The sequence below is a fragment of the Anopheles merus genome, chromosome 3L, assembly GCF_017562075.2.
Source record: "Anopheles merus strain MAF chromosome 3L, AmerM5.1, whole genome shotgun sequence".
NCBI lineage: Eukaryota > Metazoa > Arthropoda > Insecta > Diptera > Culicidae > Anopheles > Anopheles merus.
The window spans coordinates 34,869,758-34,892,203 of record NC_054085.1 but is presented as its reverse complement, the minus strand read 5'-3'; the positions used below and the strand labels follow the sequence as shown (position 1 = coordinate 34,892,203).

The window sequence follows — 22,446 nt, the reverse complement described above, 5'->3', positions numbered from 1 at the left end:
CTTCGACGAAATCGACGACCACCACCTCCACACGGGGGCGAGGGCGAAGATTTTTGGACCGATCTTTTTCTTTCCGTCATCTTCAGCCTGCCTCAAAATGGCTGCCCAGATTTGAACGGTTTCGAGGTCTGATGGACCCGTGTATGTGTCGGTGTATGTGTTTTTTACTCGTTTTTTCATCTCATCGCGTTCCATATACGCGCCACCAGCTACATGACCAAGTAAAGCAAAGGGGGGTGGTTTGGAAAAATATAAAACCGTATCTAAAAGCGGTTCTCGGGACGGTTGGGCTGACGCTATTAGACGACCGACCGTTCCATTGGCTTGAAATTAAGTTCCATGTGGTGCTGCCAGTTCCCTTCTATTTTTCTTTAACTTTCCGGGAGCAGCGGAACAAGACGCGCGGGGATGAAAAAAATGGTGCCGTAATTAGATTTATTTCGTTCAGTATCGTGAAATGAGCGGAGCTTGCTTGGTTCGTGCGGGTGACGACCCGAGCTGCAGCGAACGAAGAGAGCGCCGTCGCGTCATTAGCTTTTAATGACAAATGCTGGCTGCTTTCGGCGAGCCGTGAAACCGTGACTAAAAAGGCAAAGGATGGCATTAACATTTATCGACGGGCGAAATCGCACACCGGGTCCTCCACCCGAGCAAAGTTGGATAAGTTAAACTTTTATTTTATGGACTCTGCGTTAAGAGATTATTAAAACCGATGCCCGAATGCAGCATCCCCTGCCAGCCAACATAAAAATGCATGTTTTATATTCGCATTCCTGTGTTTCTGTTCGCCCACAGACGCTTCCTAGATCACATTCCGGGACTGGCAAAACACATCCACTGGTGCAAACATGATGCCGTTAGTGAAAAATCATTCTATCCTCTCGCACGATCTGATTCACTCCGCGCGTCCGATGCCAATCTCCATTCGTTAGTGTGCCCTCGTCTTTTAGTGCGTCACGGAATACTTCACCATCACTCCACAAACGCACCCGCAATCGATTCCGCGAATCCCGTTTCCGAAGAGCAGCAGCGCGCGTCCCCCAAATCATCAAGGCCTGAGGCCCGATTGCGCACGACAGATAACTACACACCAGCGCGAGGACAGGCGAATCGATCGATCGATCGATCGATGATTTACAAATCCTTCAACTCGTTTACATTCGCACACTATGAGGAGAAAGGTTGGGGGTGGTGGATTGGCAACAAAAAAGGGAATTCTTCTGCACTGCAGCATCGGCCTGGTTCCCGAGCGAGTTGATCGTATCTGGCTCGCTATGGTCCACGGTCGAGCGCTGCCATTTTGTCTCGAAACCTTCGCTGTTGGTACGCGATCTGATGCGATCCGTTTCTGCACCCCGGCCTCGGAAGTTGATGGATGAGTTTCCTTTCTCTTCCACCCCTTTAAGACCAGAGCACCTTCACCTGCAGTCGAGCACGTGCACAGTTTCGGTGTGCATTTTAACATTTCCGTTGACATTTATTGCATCCGTCGAGCTGTGTTGCGTCGGGAGAGCAGCCAAGGTTGAAGTGCTGGCGGGTGGTCGTTTAAGAGGCCTCGGGGAAGAGGGCCTCAACAAGAAGTGACTGGTTGCACTGGTTGCAGATTTATGTGAGTGTGTGTGTGCAAATGGGACCGAAGGACAGTGGTTGGCTGTAATGGAACGTCACTGCGATTGACGTTGCAGCGACGATAAGAGGAAAGAATGCTCGAAGAGATGGTCTGTCTTTCGTCATTGTAACGCAAGTGATGCTTCCTATTTGGAAACTAGTTTGAAGATCGTTTGATTCTGGCACATCAATTTGAATGTTGATCGAATAAACGACTTTTTCTATGCTTTTGTGCTCTTTTGTATCATGTTTTGTTCTTTCGAAGGAATTGTTTTGTAGCATTTTATCAGTAATAACACATTCCATTCTTCATCGACCCCGTGGTGTAGTGCTAAGTGCTTGTATTAGCATGTTACCGATCATAAGTTCAAGTCCCAGTTGGATGTATCTTTTCATGACTCAAAATTTAATTTCATGCATACTAAATAGAAATAAAATGACCCTTGATGACTACCTCACACACACATACTCCCTATCATTCCCAATAAAATCAACACCTACACGCACACACATGCGCCTGCCTTATGGGCAACAATCATCAAAGTTATAGAATCAATAAAACATCGATGTATGGAAAATCTATTTCCTCTGTTCTTCTCTTTCTCTTGTCACTCCCAGCTGGTGACAAAAAGAGATAAATTACTAAACCACGAAAAAAGAGGAGAAAACTATGTTCTCTACGTGCTTGCTAATTTTACGATCCACTTCATCGGCACCGATCGATCGAGCATCAACTTCCTCCACCACGCTTTTCTGCGAAACACCGTTTTGCTGTTTCTAGCTAGCAAAGCGCCGGTTCGCGCACATATTAAATGCTGTTTTTATTTTTCCATTTTATTTTGCGACAATAAAGTACATAAAAATATTCACCCCGCTGCTCGGGCTCGGGCACATGCCACAAACGATTCACCATAAACGCAGTGCAGCGACGCCAGCAAAGCCCAAACGCTGTGCTGTTTTGGTATTCCGAAGGGCACCGGCTTCATCGGCATAAAGCACCGTACCGCACACTTTGACTGCTGCTGCTGCCAGGGGGAAACGGTTGACGAGCGCCCGAAAGCATGGCGCTCTCGGGTCCGGTACAAGGACTTGGCGTTGGCTTTCCTCTTCCCGGTGGGTTCTTCTTGTGTGTGTGGTTTTTTTTTGGCCAACAAATTCCCCAAAAATGGCAAACACCCACCTCCTTCGCCGTTGTTCGGTAGGGCCGGCGTTTCGCAAAGAACGCCCGGTTCGAATGCAAAAGAAGCACCCCGGCCCGGCCCGGTTGGTGATAATTAACGATGAAAAGCACGCAAAATTACCATCAAACGGGGTGTGCGAGTGTGTGTGGTGAAAAAAAAAGCGACGATGGAAAAAGCCAAGAAGGGCTGTGACCGCCGAAAGGGAAGTTAATCATTGCGCGGGCCGCATTGTGCCACGGTTCGCTTCGGTTGTGCCACCGGCGTTCCAACCCCGAGCTCCTGCACCCCTGCCTACCCTGTTTGCTCGGTTATGGTGTTCTTGTTCTTGGCTGCTTGGCTGGTGCCGGGTATAAATCAGCGCTTGATAGAGTGTCGCCGTAATAAATTGCAATTTATTGCGGTGTGCATCGAAGGAAGGCACAAAGGAAAGGGTGGAGGGGAATGAAGGCACCCGGCATCTCAGAATGGTCTTCTAATTCTTTGCGGGCATGCAACGGCATCCTTAGGACGGAAGCTCAATGGACGAAAAGTTACAACGAAACCGGGCAAACATATTTTGACACATAATAAATTTCGGCGCAATTTTCTTTCGGCGGATGCTTCTGCCAAGCCCTTTTGGACGCTTGTGTGGAGGCAAAGTGCGTGGAGATGATCATGCATTCAGGTGCATTCATCATCGAGGCAGTCCAGGACGATACAAAGTAGCGTAATGTATGGATTTTGGCGAAAGAAATGAAATGATTAACATTCATTAGCGCGGAAGAGTTTGGATCGTGTTTGGACAAATGCTGCATAATTTATCATATAAAAATGAGTTTCCAGATATCAACTCTATTCTGACGCAGCGCAATAAGTCTCCTTTGTTGTCAAATAAAGCACAAAATGACTTAAATTTCTTTGCTGAGCATAATTCGTAAACAATATTTGCTCATATGCCCACCAGAAATGGGCAATAATTGCAAACAAACCCAGCCTTCGTGCATCCAAACGAGAAATAGAAGCCTAGAAATAGTTCCTCGCCGTGAGCAAATACCGAGATCACCGACAACTGACCAGCTCCCTTAGCACTTCACCCCGCGGGCCATATTACGTATTCCGATCAGCTGCCAGTGATTGAAATAAACATTTTCCGGACGAAAGCGTGCCCAGCGTACGCATGCGTTCGTGGTTCCCGTGTGTGTGTCAGTGTACGACCACAGACGGGCCCCAAACGCCCAAAAGAGGGAAATAAAATTTTATTCTCCAATGCTATGCTAAGCTATGTTGCGTGTACGTTCGATGAAGTACGCCGTTACGAGTAATGGGAGAAGGCGTTTTTGTTCAATTCATTTTTTGAAACGGCCCTAGAACGGGGCCCCATCTTTTGTATATGATTGCACCCACCCGAAGGGGGCAAAAGCTTTTCGGGAGGCCGAGAAGGTGCTCCGGGTGTAGTGACAGTACACACCCGCGTTGCGATCGATTAGTTGGAGCTGATTTTTCATTCATCAGACGCGTACGCTCCGCGATCGCCAGGGTGACACAAGGGCGGATGAGGCAATGTGCAGGGGCTCGAACCCCCGGCACGGTTGCCGGAGGAGCAGGGTACATTAATCTCTTTTAGCATCCGGTTATGCTGCCGGGCGTCTGGGGAAGCTACGCGACAGGCGACGAACCCGAAAGAAAGTACCGGTTCTGGCCGAGGGTGACCGAGGGTGGCTGATTGGAGGAGGCGCAAATGTAGGGCAAAGGTAGATTTAATCTGGCCCCCGTGTTGTGCATTTCAATTACGGAGCGTTTCCTGCCTGGTAAGCTGCGTTGGTCTATCCTCGCATATGAATCATTCGCGCTTAGATTGTTGGCGTACAGCAGTCAGAACATGCTTAGAATCGCACCCAACCCAGGAGCCCGATGCGCCTTTTTATTTATTACGGGCTTGTGTTTCCAACTGATTTGCCTTTCTTACCCTTCCGACCTCTATCTCTCGCTCTCTGTGTTTCATTCCATTTGCATTGCACGGTTTGTCGCAACTCATGCGCCGTCCACAACGGGCAGCATCAAGCATGATGATAATGATGGCGGTCGTTAGGAATTGCGAGCGGAGATTGACGGCGGGAGAACCAGCGCTCCAGCATTAACGTTAATAAACATTTAGCAAACGGGCGAATTACGCCTTAAACGCTCAAGCTGCAAGCGGGGGGTGCAAAAACAAACCACAGCGCGCCACAATTGCTGCAGTTTGTGTTGCATCGCCGGCAAGCACAAGTGCACCACACTCCACACAGCTGTACTGGCAGCGGTTCAGTAGCAATAGCAGCAGCAGCAGCAGCAGCAGCAGCAGCAGCAGCAGCAGCATCATCATCAGCTGTTGCGGCCACTGCCGCCATTTGCTCTGTCTGACTGTGGCGAAAATTACTATCAGACATCAGCAGCAAAGCAGCAAATAACAACGCGGACATGGCGTCGCAGGTACGCCTGGGGGAACGGAGGGGGAGGGAAACAACAACAGCAACGGCAAAAATCTAGACTGTGGGAACAACAACAACCCCTGCCCGCGATGGAAGAACAATGGAGATGAATTTCTTGCACAGCGAGCGAAAAAGAAAATAAAAAAATACTGAAATTACAACGCACAAAAACGCTGCTACACGTATACATGCATGGTGGAGGGTGTGCAATTAGACGCGCGACTGCAATTGCAGCGTTTGCAGCGAAACAGTGAAGCTGAAGCGGCAACTAATCTACCCTGCTACCGTGTGTGTGTATGTGTAAGAGTGTGTTGCGAGATGTTTTCTTTTTTTTTGCTTGCTTTTCTCCCATTTTCCAACTCCTATCTCGGGCTGGATGGGTTTAAGAGTGTTGTGTGGAAACAGCCGGCACGATGGAGAGCGTTAGATATGCCAGGCAGCTTTTCTACATCTCCGAAACAGTCCGAGTTGTTGCGGCCGGAGAAGACACTATCAAGCGATGAGATGCTTAGATTGGCAGAAGGGAGGCAAGGGAGCGATATTGTGAAAGATGTAGTTGATCGGTACAAAGATCACCCCACAATGTGATAAATTGGAATAAGGTTTCATCGCTGTTTTAGAGTTCGATACTATTTTTCAATAATTTATACATTTTTTATGACTTTAAAAGAATAATTCTCGGCCGTGGCTAAATCCTCGGGCTCTGGCAAGTCGTGAGTTCGAGTCTAATTTAGAACTTGGTTCCTTCAAAGTAAAAAGACAACAATTTGTTGTGCTTTAGAACGCTGTGTGTAGTAATTGGTAAAATCATTGACATTTCCTAAACTCTTAATGTACACAGTGTTGAAAAAGCCATTGCAGCAAATGAAAAAGCCATGCGGAAGAAAAAATTCAAATCTGTGCTAAAGACAAAAAATCAACTTTAAAATTACTCCTACTTTATGCTCTTTGCCTTATTCTACACTCTTATCAATCCACGGCCTAAGCGCTGTCATTTGCTCCTTTGCGTCCCATCAATCGTTGTACCGCAGCAGACATTGACGGTGACAAGGGAAACAACGTGTCAACCGTGTGTTGTGTGCTGCTGTCTTGATTCTAGTGAATTATTCAACTACGCGAACGTCTAATAATTTCTCCACGAGTGCGTCAGTGTTGCGGGTCAAATGTTGTTGTACTTTTTGATGACTGGTGATCGTTGCTGTAATGCAACTACAATTTGTATGACGAATATTATCCAGCAAATCCGTGATATTCTGTTCTTTAAGAAGAAGGAAAAGCAATTAAGTTGGTTGTTGTCAGAGTTGAAATACTTTTTTTAGGTTGAAATTATTAAAAATAGTTCAACCTACCTGATTTCTGATTAAACACGTGCTTGCGTGTGGTGTGCTGCGCGATCGTTGATCTAATCGAACGACACGTCGGGCTACACACAACAAAAACCATCTTCCGTCAGCTAGAAAGCGATGATAACGCGCCACCGTGGCCCCCCCCCTTACATCTAACGGCACATGATCTCATCTCCTCCCACTACCCAGTGAGGGTGTAACATGCTTCTTCCCTTTGCAATACTTCAGCCCCAAGCAGACAATCTCGATCGGTCGATCTTCATCCAACACACACAGGGGAATAAAAAAAGTAGCGACTGAGATGGGGAGTTTTAATAAGATCGAGAAGCGATTAGAAAACGAACGGATAGGCCAGCAGGGTGAGCGGGAAGCGAACAGATCGGCTCAGTATCAGCAAAGCAGTAAAAGACAGGACCCTGGTGGTGATGGTGGTGGTGTGGTGAAATTAAAAACTAAAAGTAAACCTTCCGCATTATGAACGAATAGTACGGGGTAGGATAGTGGTGGTGGCGGTGCGTTGTTGTATGCGTTTGGATGTTGCTATTGTTTCCCTCCCGCGCCAGTAGCGACACGCAACGGCAAAAAATCCTCCCGCAAACCTTTCACGGGACGATCCCGACCCCAAGTGGCTGCAGGGGAACGGGAGACAAGGTGTAACTTGTACGCATAAACACGGTTTCCTTTTTGCTCAATGGGGAAGTCACTCGCTCGCAGACGGGGGCTGACGGCAGACAACAGGAAAAAGGGAAGAGAAAGTGTACATGAAAATTTATGTTGTTTGACTTGTGTGCAGGGAGGTGGGGAGGGGAGGGCGCACACTGTCGGCGTGATGTTGTGGTGCGTTGCGTCGCGTGGGAGTTTATGCTAATTAAATGTTACCAGCAGGGAGGAAGCATACAAACGGGAGAAATACCACACACACAGAAAAACAAGCACTACTCCACTTTCTTCGCGCCTTGTTCTCTCGGTAAGCGCAAACGCAAGCGACACTTGTTGAGTGAGTTTTACTGTATTTTTGTGTTAAAATTAAATGCACCACTCACCTGGCAAATGCCTCATGTTATTCTGAGTGACATTAGGCACGCAGTTGGAATGTGTTTAATTTTTCGAGGGGATTAGGTCACAGGGAATATCCTTCGCTCGTGATTGTTTAATGACTCGAGACACAGCGGGCAAAAACACACACACACATTAGATGGGTAAATCACAATCAACAAACCGTCAGCTCTCCCCGTCTCATTTACATCGGGAAACGATTTTTCACACCTTTTCCTTTTGACGGAAAACCCCAAGCCAGAAAAAATAAACGAAACTTTCTGTCTCGCGCGGGTGCCATCTTTGCTGGGGAGACCGCATCCCGTCTGCTCGCACCTGACACCATTCCCAGACGCAAATCATTGTTGCGCGGTGGATTAAGGCACTAGAAAGCGCATCGGACGATGAAAAAATGCGCCTGAACGATGATTTATGTTGCGACCTTTTAATCAGTCGCAACTTATCTTTCGACCAAAGCCGAAGAAGGGGCAAGCAAAGGGGGAAGTGGGAGAAAGCTCCAAGAAAATGACTTTATTTAGGAATTGAAAGAGAAAATGGCTGTCGTAAAATGAAATGATCTATTTCGTACCACTCCGGGCGCTTATCGTGATGAAAGGTATTTACATAAATTATTGCAAAAAATGCAAAAAAATGCTTTCAAAAGCTTTGATGGGTAGAATTTAAAGTGGAAAACCCCCGACTGTCTTTAATATAGCGCCTGTTGCTATGTTAAACGCTGCGAGATTGATCACTCACTCACATACAAAGTAATCGCGACGTAAACAACTCATTAGGCTTGTGCGAAACTTCCAAGCGACTTCTCCGTTTTTCCTGAGTCATCGAGGAAAAGTTCTGGAAAGGCACGCAATTACCCTCGTTCGACGATAACGATCAGTGTCGATCATTTCCCGAACGCTCTCGAGATGCACACTCTGATTGCACGCGTGTCATGCAAAAAAAGCAGCCTCTCTGGAGCAGTACATTCCCACTTTGCACGCGAACGATCGTCTGTCCCGCAGAGCCTGCGCGTGTAATCGGGTCAAAATCTCATCATGCCGATAATTTTCCACCCCAGATCGTGATATTTTTACAACCCTACCGATCCCTCCAGTCGATCGCAATTGCTGGGTAATTTGCTCTAAAGACGACTTAATTGCCCATTCGCGAGTTCCGAACATCTCGACCACGCATCAGGTGTCCGCGCAAACGAACGCAGGCGCGCGAACGCTCCCTTCAAGTCTCCAGCTCCGGTCACTTTCCTCGGACTCCGGACTGATTCCAATCGATCTCTCTAGTCTGCTTTTAATCTGTGTACTTCATTCCCTCGCTCTCTTTCCTTTTCTCGCTCATTCGTCCGTCTGATTTGACTGACATTTGTCTTCGCATTCGATACGATCGCGTCGAGATCCAAATCCTCATCCGCTTGAGCTACCGGGCTTGAGCGTGCGTCGTTCGGCGAGTTGCGCTGACAGGATCTCGTCCCGAAACGCGTCCCAGCGATCAATCTCGTACGTGAATTCTTCGAAGCTACATTTTGGGTAAATGGCTGATGTCAGATCGGGTTGTCGGGCGATCGCCATGCATCGTGGTGCCATCGTGCTCCTCACGCACCCGTGTCGACCCTGAACGGCCGACGAGATCTACGAGATCTGGGTGTGGCCTTTCGGAGCAACTTGTCAAAATCATTTGGAGTCGTCGAGCGGCAGCAGTTGGCAATCCAGTCGAGACCAAAAAAAGGTGCAACACTCGTCCTCTTCTTCATTGCTCTCGTACCTACCGGCTGGAGGAAGTTACAAATCAAGCGGGAATTCCAGCAAAACTGTTGCTGCGTTTTTACCTCTGCTTGCTGCAGGACCGATCGATGTCGATCAATCACCTGACGGCAGCGCACGGTGGACGTGTGGCGATTTCTGGGAAATGCGAATTGCTTTGCTCGTCTGTCGTCGTCGTCTCATGTCGCCCTTCAAATGCAAACAGTTTTTTTGGGGGAGCCATTTGAAGGAGATAAACTAATCTGCGGCACGATGGTTTTTTTGTGATGTTCTACATTAGTTTGCAGCTCGTTGCATCTGGTTCTTGCAGGCTTTAAATGTTTGCTAATCATAAAAATGCTACCACATACTTTAGCCGCTCGACTGTACAAGCGTTTCGCGTTTAACACGTTACGGAGCACGGAATGTTCGATGCGGCGCAGAAAAATCGCTTTCCCACACTCTCGGCTGAAGCGTGAAATCTACACACACATACAACTTCCCTGCTTTAGCACCTTAATTGAACCATGTTCGGGGAGCCGATGTGTGTGGTTGTGCTATTCCGGTTCAGTGAAGCGTGCCAATGCAACCAATGTTTTGGATGGCGAAGATTTACAGCAACCCCAACCGAGCTAGCAATTAATCCTCATAAAAAGAAGCAACGAATAGTGCTATAGGAGAAGTGTGGACGCGCAAGAACTCTTAGAACTAATGCCACCTTGCTATACTCGTGTGTGTACAAAAACCCATTCAATCACATGTGGTCACCAACCACCACCTACTACAATTGCTCGAAAGTTGATCGCGAATAGCCTACAGGCCGATAGAACGGGAACCCTCCTCGCCCGACTGGGGGATTGGTAATATCCCGAGCGGAAGTGAAGACACCTGTGCTCACTGGAACGGAAATATCAGCTCGACTTATAGTTGGTACTGTCGCCGGGAAGGGAGAACTGGACGAGGAAGGAAATTGGTGGAATTGGCGCAACAACATCCTCAGGTTCGTTCACCCGTATAATGTCTAGAAGTACAAGAAGGGAGAGAGAGAGAAAGAGAGAGAGAGAGAGAGAGAGGAGAGAGAGAGAGAGAGAGAGAGATGTATACAAACAGGGGTCAAAAACGCAACAGCACAAGCACAACACCACGGCGGCTTATTTGCGCTCGCGTCCAAGTTGGTGTGGTGTAGGTATCAAAACATTCCACCAAACACCAAGACATCCAGAGCTGTGTTCCGTAGGCTCTTGTGGGTCGTCGTATTTCCCCGTTAGGTTTTGTTCTGTTCTTAAAAGACAACTTTTTTTTGCTTGAAGATGCTACCAATACACTGCCATACATTAAAAGGTGTGGGTGAAAGGCACCCCCATCTTACTACAACTTCTGCAAGAAAACACACTAAAGGGTGACCACCGGGTCGCCGTGGTCGTCGAAATTTTTCCCAGGGTTGTAGAAATTTCTCACCAACAGGCTACGAACCGGAACGGGAAACCCAAAGGCAAAAGGGCAGAACGCGTTCAACATACAGAGGGAGAGTGAGGGAATACGATCTGGATGAGGGTTGGAGCAAGGTTGGATCTTCCTCGCACAAAAAACAACCTAGAGCGCCCAGCCAAAATCAGTCAAGAACAACACGCATAACATCGCGTTGATGGATGCCGAGGTAACGAACGGGCTTCTAGGTTGTGTTGTTTTATGACGCCTGAGGGCTATGTAATTAGTGTGCCCTTTAAACTGTGTTAAGAAGTGCGTGCTTGTGCGAGTGCGCGCGTACTGAATTGAAAATTCCTCTGCACTGGAAGATCTTGATAAACGAAAAGAGTTTGATTTGACGTTTCGTGATTGATATAACAGTGAAAGAATTCGGTATACTAGAATCCAATACATCTAATCTGGCAGTTTAAACGAAGTGGTATGCCCTTGTTGTGGTGCTCGGAGGGACGTAGCGCTCCCGATGCCATTCCCAGGGCATGCACAGACCCATCGGTGGTCCAACGAATGCCCGATTGTAACCAAAGTCGCACCGTTCGCAGGAACTGTCACGAAATCCAACCGGACATCGACACTCCTCCACGAACGCTGCCTTGCCTATTCCTCTCTGATAATTGCTTGCAGAGTCCATTACGATCGACTGTTCGCTTGCTATATATCGTCCATTTTTTGGGCGCATTTCAATCAGGAAGTGATCAATGTATGAGAGCACTATTAGTAGTTCAATCCGATCGATTGCCGTTCCGTTGGGGTGGAAGAAGTTGGTTTCATGTAGCTTGATTCTAGCCATCCCGTTGAGGATCTCGTCTTTGTGGTTGTTCCTGTAGATGAGAGTTCTGTTATAACCCTACAACGTAGAAAACAAAAAGGTTGGATGTTGGGATATTTGAGAGACTTGTCTTCGATGTTATACCATCAGAATGATTCTTGGTATTTCTTCTCCCGTGTCGAGAGGGATCTGAAGATATCCGCTGTATGACTTGGTCTGATGCTCAATGAATCGATATGGTAGGCTGTAGTACAGTGTGTGATTTGAAGAGAAATTCTGAATGTCTTGCTCGGTCTTCACCGTAACTTTGCCATCCCACGTTGCGTATCTCATTTTCCAATCGTTCATCGCCATTGTGTACTAGAAGAAACAAAACATTGATTTTAATGTTTGTTTAGCAAAAACATTAACTTACTTACATTCCACCGGTACATATCTGCTTTGTGGCACAGATCACTTACGCCAGAACAGAAACACTTCATACAAGACTTGGCACTTCCTTCTCCGGCTAAGAACTCTCCTTTCGGACAAGGATTTCCTTGCACCGTGGCCATCGTCACCGGTTGTACATCGATTTTGCCGAGTGGATTTACCAAATGACAGGAATAATTCCCAGAATCGATCAGACGCATCTTACAAGCAAGATGTCCAACACCATCCTCCGACACCCAATCACAAACCGGATCCAGTAGCTCTTTTCCATTCATTTTCCATCGTACACTTGGGGACGGTACGCCAGTTCCCCGACACGTTAGATTCATCCACTCGCCCTCTTGCACGGTGACGCCTTCAGGCGGTCCTTCAACGAGCGATACGCCCCGACAGCCTTCCTCATCTGAACCATCCGGGCAGTGAGCGAACCCATCGCAACGGAACGTTATCGACACGGAAATGCCACCTCGACACCGGAAGGGAACGTACCTTAAGGGTGTTCGATCGACTGAGATAATTGTACAAGGGTGTTAACACTGTATGGCAGCTTGTGGAACAGTGGAAGAGTCTTACCCGCAATGACACTGACAGCTGCGAGAAATATTACACCGAGCACAACCCATTTGCGACCCATGGCGATGAGTCAAGTCGCAAGAGTGATAAGACGTGATTAACTCTGCATCTCTGCATCATCGGTCTATCAATGCTGTTTTTTGCCTCCCCATAATGAGCTAGTCTATCGCAAAGCTGACACAATGTTTTGACACGGATTTGCCGGTAATAGCCGAGTGACTCATTCGGTTTTGCTGATGTGTTTTTGTAATCATTAAACATGAGCCTGTACACAGGAAAGCGTTCAAATTGAACATGCGCATGCGGCGCAACTGACACAACAAAGTGCCGATCTTGTGCAGTAAAACCTTTGGTCAGAAATAAATTCTACCCAACACACCGGAAAAGCGGTAAATGTTACCCCTCCACCACCACCACCATCACTGGGAGGCTCGCCAGGAAGAGGCAAAAGCCGCCGGATCGTTAGCCAAATGTACGTAAACGTCGCATGCGTGCGGGTGCGATCGAGCGCGCGTGTCACCCCGAAAAGTGTCCGCACCCGAAAAGGTGATAGTCTATTAACGATTCTTTGCCAACGCGTGCGCGTGTTCTTCTTGCCGAGTTTCGATTGAAGCGTGGTGCGTATCATTATTTCTGTGTTTTCGGCTTCAGCTTACGATGCCATCAATCCATCGAACGGTTTCGTCGCTCTGATTGGGCACGCACTTTTGTGTCAGTGTACACCGCGCCCCGCTGCTGCTCCTCTCTCTCGTAGGAATATTTATTTATTACATACTTTTCGAATTTGATTTGTCGAAAATCGTGACTGTGACTTCGAGCTGGAAAGGGAAGCGAAAGAGACTTGCCCGCACCAAAGCCGAAGTCAGTGTGTACTGCGCGCGTACACGCTTTATTAGATTTTTATGAAAAGCAGCTCGAGCAGCAAACCCCGAACCGATCCATAAATCATTAACCACTGGAGGGGTGGTGGTTGGTGGTTACACTGAGATATCGAGAGAATTATCCTATTATTTAAACTCAAAAACGGACAGCTCAGTAGCGACAACAACACCAGCCCGAAACGTGTGGCGCCAACGGCGGAAACGGAGCAATGAAATTCATTTATGCTCGTTACCCAAAAAACCCTTTCGTCGCACTCGTCCTCCAACTGGAGACGTCTCATTGCTTGGGGGAGGCAGAGCAGATCATAAATTCTGCAGGACGTTATCCCTGCCCAGGTACACCCACTCACCACGGCCCGCAATGCGTGATTATGAACTGAAATCGTCAGCTCCATTCTCGGAAAAGTGAGCAACACCAAATCCGGTGACTGATTAGAATTTTTAATCCACCCTCGGCAACCTGACACACTGTCAACCATTTTTATGCTTCCCAGCCCAGCAGCACCCAAACATGCTCGAAACGGAGGGAAAATGCCTCAAAAGTTCGGCTCATACTGGAGCGCCACATGGCTCTCGGCTCTCCCCAACCGAAGCAAGTGCATCGAATGAATAATTCAAAACTCATCAAAATGCTTGCGATTTTGTTTATCCTTTTTTAAGTTCGTTTTTATGTACTTTTTTGTTTGTGTGTGTGTCACACTTTGTTTGTGTGTGTGTCACGTTGTTGTTTGCGAAAAGAAACAACACAGGCAACGCACACAGTTCGAACGACTACGGCGTATAATCCGTTTGCAATAAAAAATATACTTTTCTCCCTTTTTTTATTTGCACCTTTTTCGGTTGTATAATTTTCGCTTCTTTTCCAATTAATTTTCATTCGTTCTTTCTCGCCTTTCCAGAGTGTGTTGTGTATTTCGATTCACTCAGAATCTTTTTTTTCTGTTTGTGAGCTTGTGTGTGAGTGTCTTCCATGCCATAAGCTTATTAGATAAACGTGACAGAAATTAGACACGCTATGTCGCGCCTTTTTAAGCGATGTGATTGCTCGCTGAGCACGTTAAAGATGTGACATCGATCGCCAAATCCCCCTAGAATCTAAATTTTATTAACAAACGAGCTTAATATGATTTAAAAACTAAAGTACAATACTTAAAAAAAAGCAATTCGCTACAACACAGAGCACAAGTTCCGACATCTTCTCCACATATCTTGACCTGTTTGGTGACATTCCGCGGTGGAGTGGGCGACAGACCAAACAACAGCAAAAAAAACTGTTCAAAAATAATTGCTCCCTTGCACGTTATGCACGCTAATTGGCGATGAAGTGCAAGATGTACGATTAAAGCAGCATTCGAATGGGGATCGCGCGGTTGAGAGAAGCAGCCGCATCATTCCGGTTACGTTTTAGTCACGCACAATCGGATTTCCGAGCCAATATGGGAACGGCGGGGGAACTATGGAAGAGGCACACAGGATCTTAATAATAAGCTCACCCGTACACGGAGACACTGCAGCACAACTTCTCCTTTCTGAAAGCTGTGTTTGTGTGTAAGTAACGGACGGATTCGAACGTATCGTTTGAATTGCGGGCGGTCGATGATGAACTCATCCTCGCCGTAAATTGCTCGCTAAAAGAGGCAATTTAGTGCGTGTATGGGGGTGAACCAGCGGAGCGGTGTAATTGTTGATTAATTACTAGCCATTGTTTCGCTCACCAATCGGAGTGCCAATGCTAAAGGGACCAGCCGCACCAGTTGTACCGGGCATTAATCATCGAAACGATCAAAACCCACCAACCCCCCGAAAAGCTGGAATGATTCAAGCCTTTCTTTTCGGGATGGATAGCGACGGGTGGAGTGGATGATGGATATTTTAAGTCCCCAAAACGCAAGAACAAGCGTAGAAACAGCCAAGAAGCAATTATCAAATGCACGGGAAGGGGAGGTGAAGAGCACCAACGATCGCGGGAATCGTTGTGTTGATTAAAATTCACTAGAGCCGTTTGAGGACGGCAACAAACAGACCGAACAGCAACAACAACCGCTAAACAGCTCCAAACGGTCCTGCAGCATGACTTCGACCCTCTGCTACGAGGGCACCTGTTCAATGTTGCAAAATATACTACATCAAAATAAAAAAAAAACCTCCAACAACTCTCCCATTGCTTTCCCCGTACCGTTGTTCCGTTTGCTGCCCGTTTCCCTTTGGATTTTATGTTAAGCGCGCGACACATCCACTCACATTGCAAAAACGAAAAAAAACTAAAACATTAATATTCAAGCTGACCACGTGTTCCAGCAGCTCCATTTAGCACGAGCCCAAAAAAGGGGTTACCGCCACGGGAGGAAAATGGAAGGGACACAGGGAACAGGGAAAGAACAACGGTACAATGACCGCCAGCAGCAGCAGCACGCCAAAGTCTATTTGAATAATAGTTTGTGCCGTGATTTTTTTATTTCCTCCTCCTGCTCTGCCCTCCTTCCTACCCACGCTATGTTTTGCTCCTTGGCCGGAGAGCTGCTCATATTACACGGGAGGTTTGTTGCTCTGTGTGTGTGTGTGGAAGGCAGAGCAGAGCAGAGGTGTGAAAGGGAGCGGCATGAAAGCATAAACAAATTTACTGTCCCATAACTGTTCGATTGTTTTGCTTGTTTTGCTTGGACTGCTGCTAGAGGGAGACGAAGACGTTTCGAAGGCGTCTCGGTAGTTCGTGTCTTTTAGTTCGTTGAAGTTACTGGTGGCGTGATTAATTTGGTTTGCACGGAGCAGCATGCTTTATAGCAATTGGCGAGCCAGTGAAGTCTAAACTCTATCGTGCATTTTAGTAACACAATTTTATGACAACTCCAGAACAGAACATACCGTCGGACGGCATCGCTTTCCGTCGAACAAGCGCTTTTTCGATTATCTTGATAAACGAGATCTCATCGGTGCATCAATTAAATGCTCTCCACTCTCCTTTTGCGTGGCATAATCCTCCGATCGAGCCGGGATCCCAATCATCGCAACCAGGTGTGATAATCAGCACGCCGGCGAATGGTGCTAGAAGCCACCACCGGGCGGAAGGGCCACCGAGTCAGTAATTGGGAAGCTCGCGTAAATCAAGCCCAAAACCCCCGAACGCGGACGGTAAGTCGGATGCTCCCGGGCGACCACCGGCAGTTGCTAAATTGAATTCGACAGCCCGAAACGAATCGAAGCAGTCGCACCTCCTCCCCGCTCAGCTTCCCGAAAGGGCTTAAACCGCTAACAATCGCCAGATTTATGAGCTCAAGCCCCGTGCAGAACGCGCCGAAAGCGACGAACCCCGCGCATTCTGTTTGCCACCAGCCAGCGCGTAGAGCGTTGCGCTGATAATAAATGTCAAACTTAATTTACCAATGTCATCGCAAACGGCGGCGGCACAGTCTGTTCCGATCGGTTTGTGTCATCACCCGCGTGTGTGTGTGTGTGTCTCGTTGCATCCTTCCGAAAATGAACGGCAGCCAGTGCCCAAGAGAGCCGCTCCGCAGTCTGTGGAAGTTGCGATTCGTGCTGATAGCGCGCGCGTCTTCAGACAAGAGCGCAAAACACAGACACAGAGATAGGATGCCGCCGCCCAGTGAAGGACAGTGCCGCCACGCTGCCACCAACTCGTGCAACAGGGGGGGGGGAGGGGTTGAAGGGTGCAGAATTATTTATCGCCAGAACATAATTTACTCTCCCACGAGCGATATGAAGTGTGCAGTGTGTTTGTCTGTCGGGAAGCTTTTTGTTGTTGTTGCTGCTGTTGCTGCACACAAACGAGACAGGCTAAGGAAAGCGAAGAATATTGCCCGAACACTGCGGGTGTAAAGCATCTTCGTTTCATTGCTGCTGCTCGGGGGTTGTCGCTTGCTTTTGCTGCGGGCTGCACACAAAGGCCTTGCAGAGCATGTTTTGCTTCCCAAACGATCGGTTAGAAGTAACTCTTCGCCTTTTCTTTTACTCCAAGTTTTAGCGCTATTTTTCTCTCTCACTCAGTCTGTCTCTCTCTCTCTCTCTCTCTCTCTCTCTCTCTCTCTCTCTCTCTCTCTCTCTTTCGATCTTCTTTGGTGTTAACTTCAGAGTATAATTGGCACGCGCCTTTATCGTGATTTTAATGCAGCAGTGGAAATTCCTCACTTTCCTCCAAAATCGGTTTGATCGAAACGATGCGAAGGCAGTAATTGGAAGATCCCGTCGTCCGACGTCTTTAGCGTTTTTGTGTTGAATTTTTGAAGCTTAAAATTAGGATCTTTATGGCTGATGTTGCTCTGATACCATTTTCTCCCAATTCTATTTGACGACTGCTCTCTAATGTATTCTTCTTCTCTTCACCAGGTAAAAAGTGGCGCTCTCTAACGCCCCAGGATCGTCGTCCGTACGTGGAGGAAGCGGAACGGCTGCGAGTGATCCACATGACCGAGCATCCCAACTACAAGTATCGTCCCCGGCGCCGAAAGCACGCCAAAGCCCGGGCCGGGCCGAACGGTGGAGCCGGTTCCATCGGGACGGGCGCATCGGTGGGCGCGAACAGCCAGGGCAGTGCTGCCGGCGCCAACCTTACGGTTAACAATTCGTCCCCGAGCGAACTGAACTACGGCGACGGTGATTCCTCCCAGCGCATGAGCCCGTTCACGTACAACCCGCACTACTACGCCGGTAGCAACAACGCACTCAACACGCCCGACTCGAGCCCAACGCAAAGTCCGGAACCGATCGCCGTCCCGCCAACCGTCGGCAGCCGCAAGCTGGCGGCCGTAGCGGCGGCAGCGGCTGCGAACGGAGGCGCCGTACCTGCCAACGGGGACTCCAAGATGGACGATGTGTCGTCTGCCCTGCCGACTCCCGAGATGAGCCCGTTGGAGCTGGAGAAGGAACCGGGCTTCGGTGGAGGGCTCCATTCGGCCCACGCCGGCAGCTACGATGACCTGAAGAGCAAGCAGAAGCTGACGTACGACGGAGTGTACGGTGTGAAGAGTGAGCAGAAGCTGCCCGCCACCTTCCAGTCCCATGCGTACGAGCACGAAACGCACCAGAGTCATCAACAGCAGCACCAGCAGCAGCAGCAGCAGCAGCAACATCATCAGAGTCAACATCATCACCACCACCAACAAGACGCTCTCGTGAAGCGTGAGTACGGTGGATTTGGGCACGGTGGCGAAAAACGATACGCGTACGAAGGCGTGGGACAGCTGGTGAATGGCAGCGGACTGCACGAGAAGCGCAACTACCTGTCGGTGAGCTCCGGGTCCACCACGACCACCGCCATGGTGAACGGGATGTACGTGATGTGCACGAACCGGAGCATCCTGGACCAGGGCCACATCGTGACCGGCACGTACTTCCCACCGCTGGCAACGTCCGAGGATCATCAGACGCTCGGCACGACCACCATGACGACCAGCAGCCACGGTCCGACGCATCTCAGTACAAACAACAGCAACCACAACAACGGCAGTGGCAACAGCAACAACAGCCCCGGCACTGCCGCCAACGCGCAGAGTCAGCTGAAGAGCTCCAACGGACTGCTCGGTGCGGGAGTGTCCACCGCAAACACGCAGATGTCCCAGATCAGCAACAGCAATGCGCAACATTTACAGCAACAGCAGCAGCAACAGGCGATTTCTAACGAGCAACTCAATAGCTACTACGGCACGGCGTCGCTACCGAACGGAACGCTGCCGACGTACTCGTACGCGTACAAAGACTACGGCATCATGTACGAGAGCCACAGCATCCCTGGGCAGGATGTGGAGGGTGTTGATTCGCGCGATCTGGACAAGTACCTCAAGTACCCGGACAGCAATCAAAACTTTAACGGGTATGACAGTGCGTCCTACCATCAGACGGCAGGATCTTCCCCGGCCGGTGGATCTATCTATGGACTGCCGCAGGGTGAGTACTACACGTATGGAGGCGCAGTACTCGCACACCAGTCTCCACAGCATCAGGCGCAACAGCAACAACATCAACAGCAGCAGCAGCAACAACAGCAGCAACAACAACAGCAGCAGCATCAACACCAACAGTCTCATCAGCTCTCGCTATCAGCCAACGGAGGAGGAGGAGGCCAAGGCATTCCCAAGCTTTCGGACGTGATGCTGCAGGGTCCAGGATCGCATCAGCTGCCCTCCACTCCGGTCGCTCTGTACGCGCTGCCACAGCTTCAGCACGCGCAGCATCTTGCCGCAGCCGGCGGTGGAACCACTCAGCTGGTGTCGGTGCAGCACGGTGGCCATCCGCTCGGCCCGAACGTCGGCACGATGGCCGACATCTACGTCGCGAACGAGCAGCAGCTGAAGGACGACGAGTTTAGCAACATACTGGCCGGTGTGCGCAAAACCTGCTACAGCAATTAGGGCGCGGTTGCCGGCCGGCCGGGTCCCCGGAGGGCTCGTGGAAATACTCAAAATAGGACTCTCGGGGTGGGTTATATCCGAGATCTTTTTCTTCCCCCAGGTAGTAGAGCTTCATTTCAGTTTATAGCTGTGTTTTTTTTCTGTTTGTTGTTTAGAAGAAGCTCGCCTACACACACACACGCGTACTCTCGTATTAATCAAATCCCTTCACTCGTTACGCTGTTGCAAATCCCTTTGATTTTTTTTTGTTTAGTTGTTAGTGTTTTGTGTAAATTAATGATCATTTCTCGATTCCCCAACGTGTGGCACCCACCGAAAATCCATTCCACGTTCAAAGTGACTGTGTGTATATTGGCGAGTAAACTGTTGGAGAAAACAGAAGGTTCCACAGCGCGGACTGCGAGTGAACCAAAGGTTTTGCTTTTTTTTCGTCCCCAGCGTGAGCGATAACAGTGTAGCGTAATTTTAATGCAATTTTGTAAAAATAAGAACCCATGTGTGCGAGAGTAGAGGCGCGACGAGTAAGTTATCATTTCTTTTGCACCTTATTGCAGTTGCTCCAAGTTTTTTGCGCATTACGTATTGTGTGAGACGACATTTGTACATAGCGTGTGTTTTTTTATCTTATACTCTCGTTACGATCGCGAGAATATTGTACAGAAGCAGATGTAGAAAATCGCATAAAGGTTATAGTTAAACTTTTTCAAAACAAAAAGCAACAGTAAAAAAAATTAGACATCAGTCCCCCTTAAGCAGGGGAAAAGTATCATCACATTCCGCTAGAATAATGATCGTAGATTAGTAGCAAGTGGGGAGGGCAGGAAAACAACATTATTATAGAGGTTAATTAATCGCCCAGGCATTAGGCGAGCTAGCAACAGTAGGAACCAACGACGACGTGCGTGACGATGAGTGCCTAACGACGATTGACGATTCGAAAATGCGCCACCTTCTGTTTTGTGTCTTTAGGGGAGAGTCTCTGGTGGGAAAACGCTGGATGTGATGATCCTCCTGCCTTGGGAGGAATCGGGAAAAATCACGAAAGCGGTATAAATCATCGCGCAGTTGTATCTATGAATCATTTATGTTGAGAAGATCATTAAATTGAAATCACATCAAAGGCTGACTTTACGACCATCTGAGTTTGGAGGCAGGGAAGGGGTCGTTCCTTCTGTTCCCCCTTTTGTTCAGCGCTTTCCGTTCATTATTTTCCTCCCCGAAAAATAAAACAAAAAGAAGTTCGATTTCCTGCAAGTCGTCGTTGGTTCACTTTCACGTCGGAAAAGCGGCCTTCCAGGCCGTAATGAGTAAGGTATGTTTAGAATAACAAAAAAAGAGAGCGGTTCAGAAACGCCCCAGGAATGTATGAGTGAAATAAATTAAAAGCAATGATAGATGTTCAACCAATATATGACCGAGTGTGTTTGTTCAATTATTTCACATTTTAGGGTCCCGATCAAAAATGCTGCTGTACGGTAAGTGTGAAAGAATACTCCAAGTCCAACCACCTTGATGACCCTCCCAATGATCTGCCCCCCGCAGCAACAGCAGCACTTAGTCTCTGTGCCTCACCCATTTCGCTAAATCGCGATCACGTCTTATCGCGAAGTTATCCGACGGCGGCCACAAACGTCCAAGCGCGCCTGACTGCTGGCCATTAGCGATTTTAAGATGCGCTGCTAAGCATGAGCTTCGCTTTTCTGCTCCACTCGGCTTGTTAAGTGGTCGGGAGTGAGTGCTACGCCTCCTACTCGCCTCAGCCTGTGCGTAAACTCGCCCTGCGTGGGCTCTGCGCAACACGGAACGCAATCGCGCGAGAGCATGCTTTAGTGATAAGGAGAAAGCGCCCGCTCGCTGCACTGCCGAAGTTCCGTTCCGGTCGGGTCAAATGGGCAACCCGCCGTTTCGCCCTCAACCTCGCCACTCCGCCCCAGTCTCCACCCCCCCCCCCTCCTTTTTTACGGTAAGGGGGCGTGCGGAACGCGATGTGTGCTATTCCGTTCCGGCTCGGTGGCTTTTCATGGGAAATGCGCCCGGGATGCCTTCCCTGTTGCTGTGTGTTTGGTGGCGCGGTGTTATTCCTCCCTCTTCACCCTTTCGAGGCCCCACCAGTGCTGCTCATTTCGCCTTATCTTTAACACTCATTTTCATGCGCTAGAGCAAGCGGAAATGAACCGATAGAAAGAGAGAAGAAAGGAGGAGAGCTAGCAAACGTATAGGAAAATTTTCATTCCCGGAAGATAGTATGACCCTTTTTCTAAAAAAAGGGAAGCCCATCAAACCCTACTAACTTCAAGGGGAGGAAAAACTGCAAACGATCTGCTTTTACGACATTATTAGACGGACGGGAGCATTACAGATTTTAATCCACATTCTCCGTCTTCGAAAGAGGTCCCCGTTTATTGTGTAACGTTTCCTCCATCTGTCCCCTTTAATGGGCACAATTTCTTGAACTTCAAGAATTACATTATCTGGAGTAGGAGCTCCTTCTTTCCTCTGAAGTTTTCTCATTTGCATCCCTCCACAGAACGATAAGAGCGTGGCAAGCAAGCGGCCGAAAGAAAGCAAGCAGGTGC

The 22,446-nt window shown here is 48.5% G+C and overlaps 2 protein-coding genes and 1 long non-coding RNA gene across 6 annotated transcripts in view; 1 reads left to right on the top strand and 2 right to left on the bottom strand.

Moving 5' to 3' along the window:
* Positions 1 to 21,271, top strand: part of LOC121599662 (putative transcription factor SOX-15) — a 52,552-nt gene extending 31,281 nt beyond the window's left edge. For all 4 annotated transcript variants that reach the window (XM_041927644.1, XM_041927648.1, XM_041927647.1 and 1 more), the window contains exon 3: positions 17,850 to 21,271. In XM_041927644.1, the coding sequence (XP_041783578.1) occupies positions 17,850 to 19,870 (2,021 nt within the window). In that variant the 3' untranslated portion in view covers positions 19,871 to 21,271. The remainder of the gene's footprint in view (positions 1 to 17,849) is intronic.
* The window catches only part of LOC121599664, a 29,930-nt gene that overhangs the window by 4,784 nt on the left and 2,700 nt on the right, over positions 1 to 22,446 (bottom strand). The window lies entirely within an intron of this gene.
* LOC121599663 (basement membrane proteoglycan-like) lies at positions 10,929 to 13,323 on the bottom strand. Its single transcript, XM_041927649.1, has 4 exons — positions 12,628 to 13,323; positions 12,042 to 12,562; positions 11,767 to 11,982; positions 10,929 to 11,700 (listed from the first exon to the last, which is right to left on the bottom strand). The coding sequence occupies exons 1-4, from the start codon at positions 12,686 to 12,688 to the stop codon at positions 11,263 to 11,265; spliced, it is 1,236 nt and encodes a 411-aa protein (XP_041783583.1). The 5' UTR covers positions 12,689 to 13,323; the 3' UTR covers positions 10,929 to 11,262.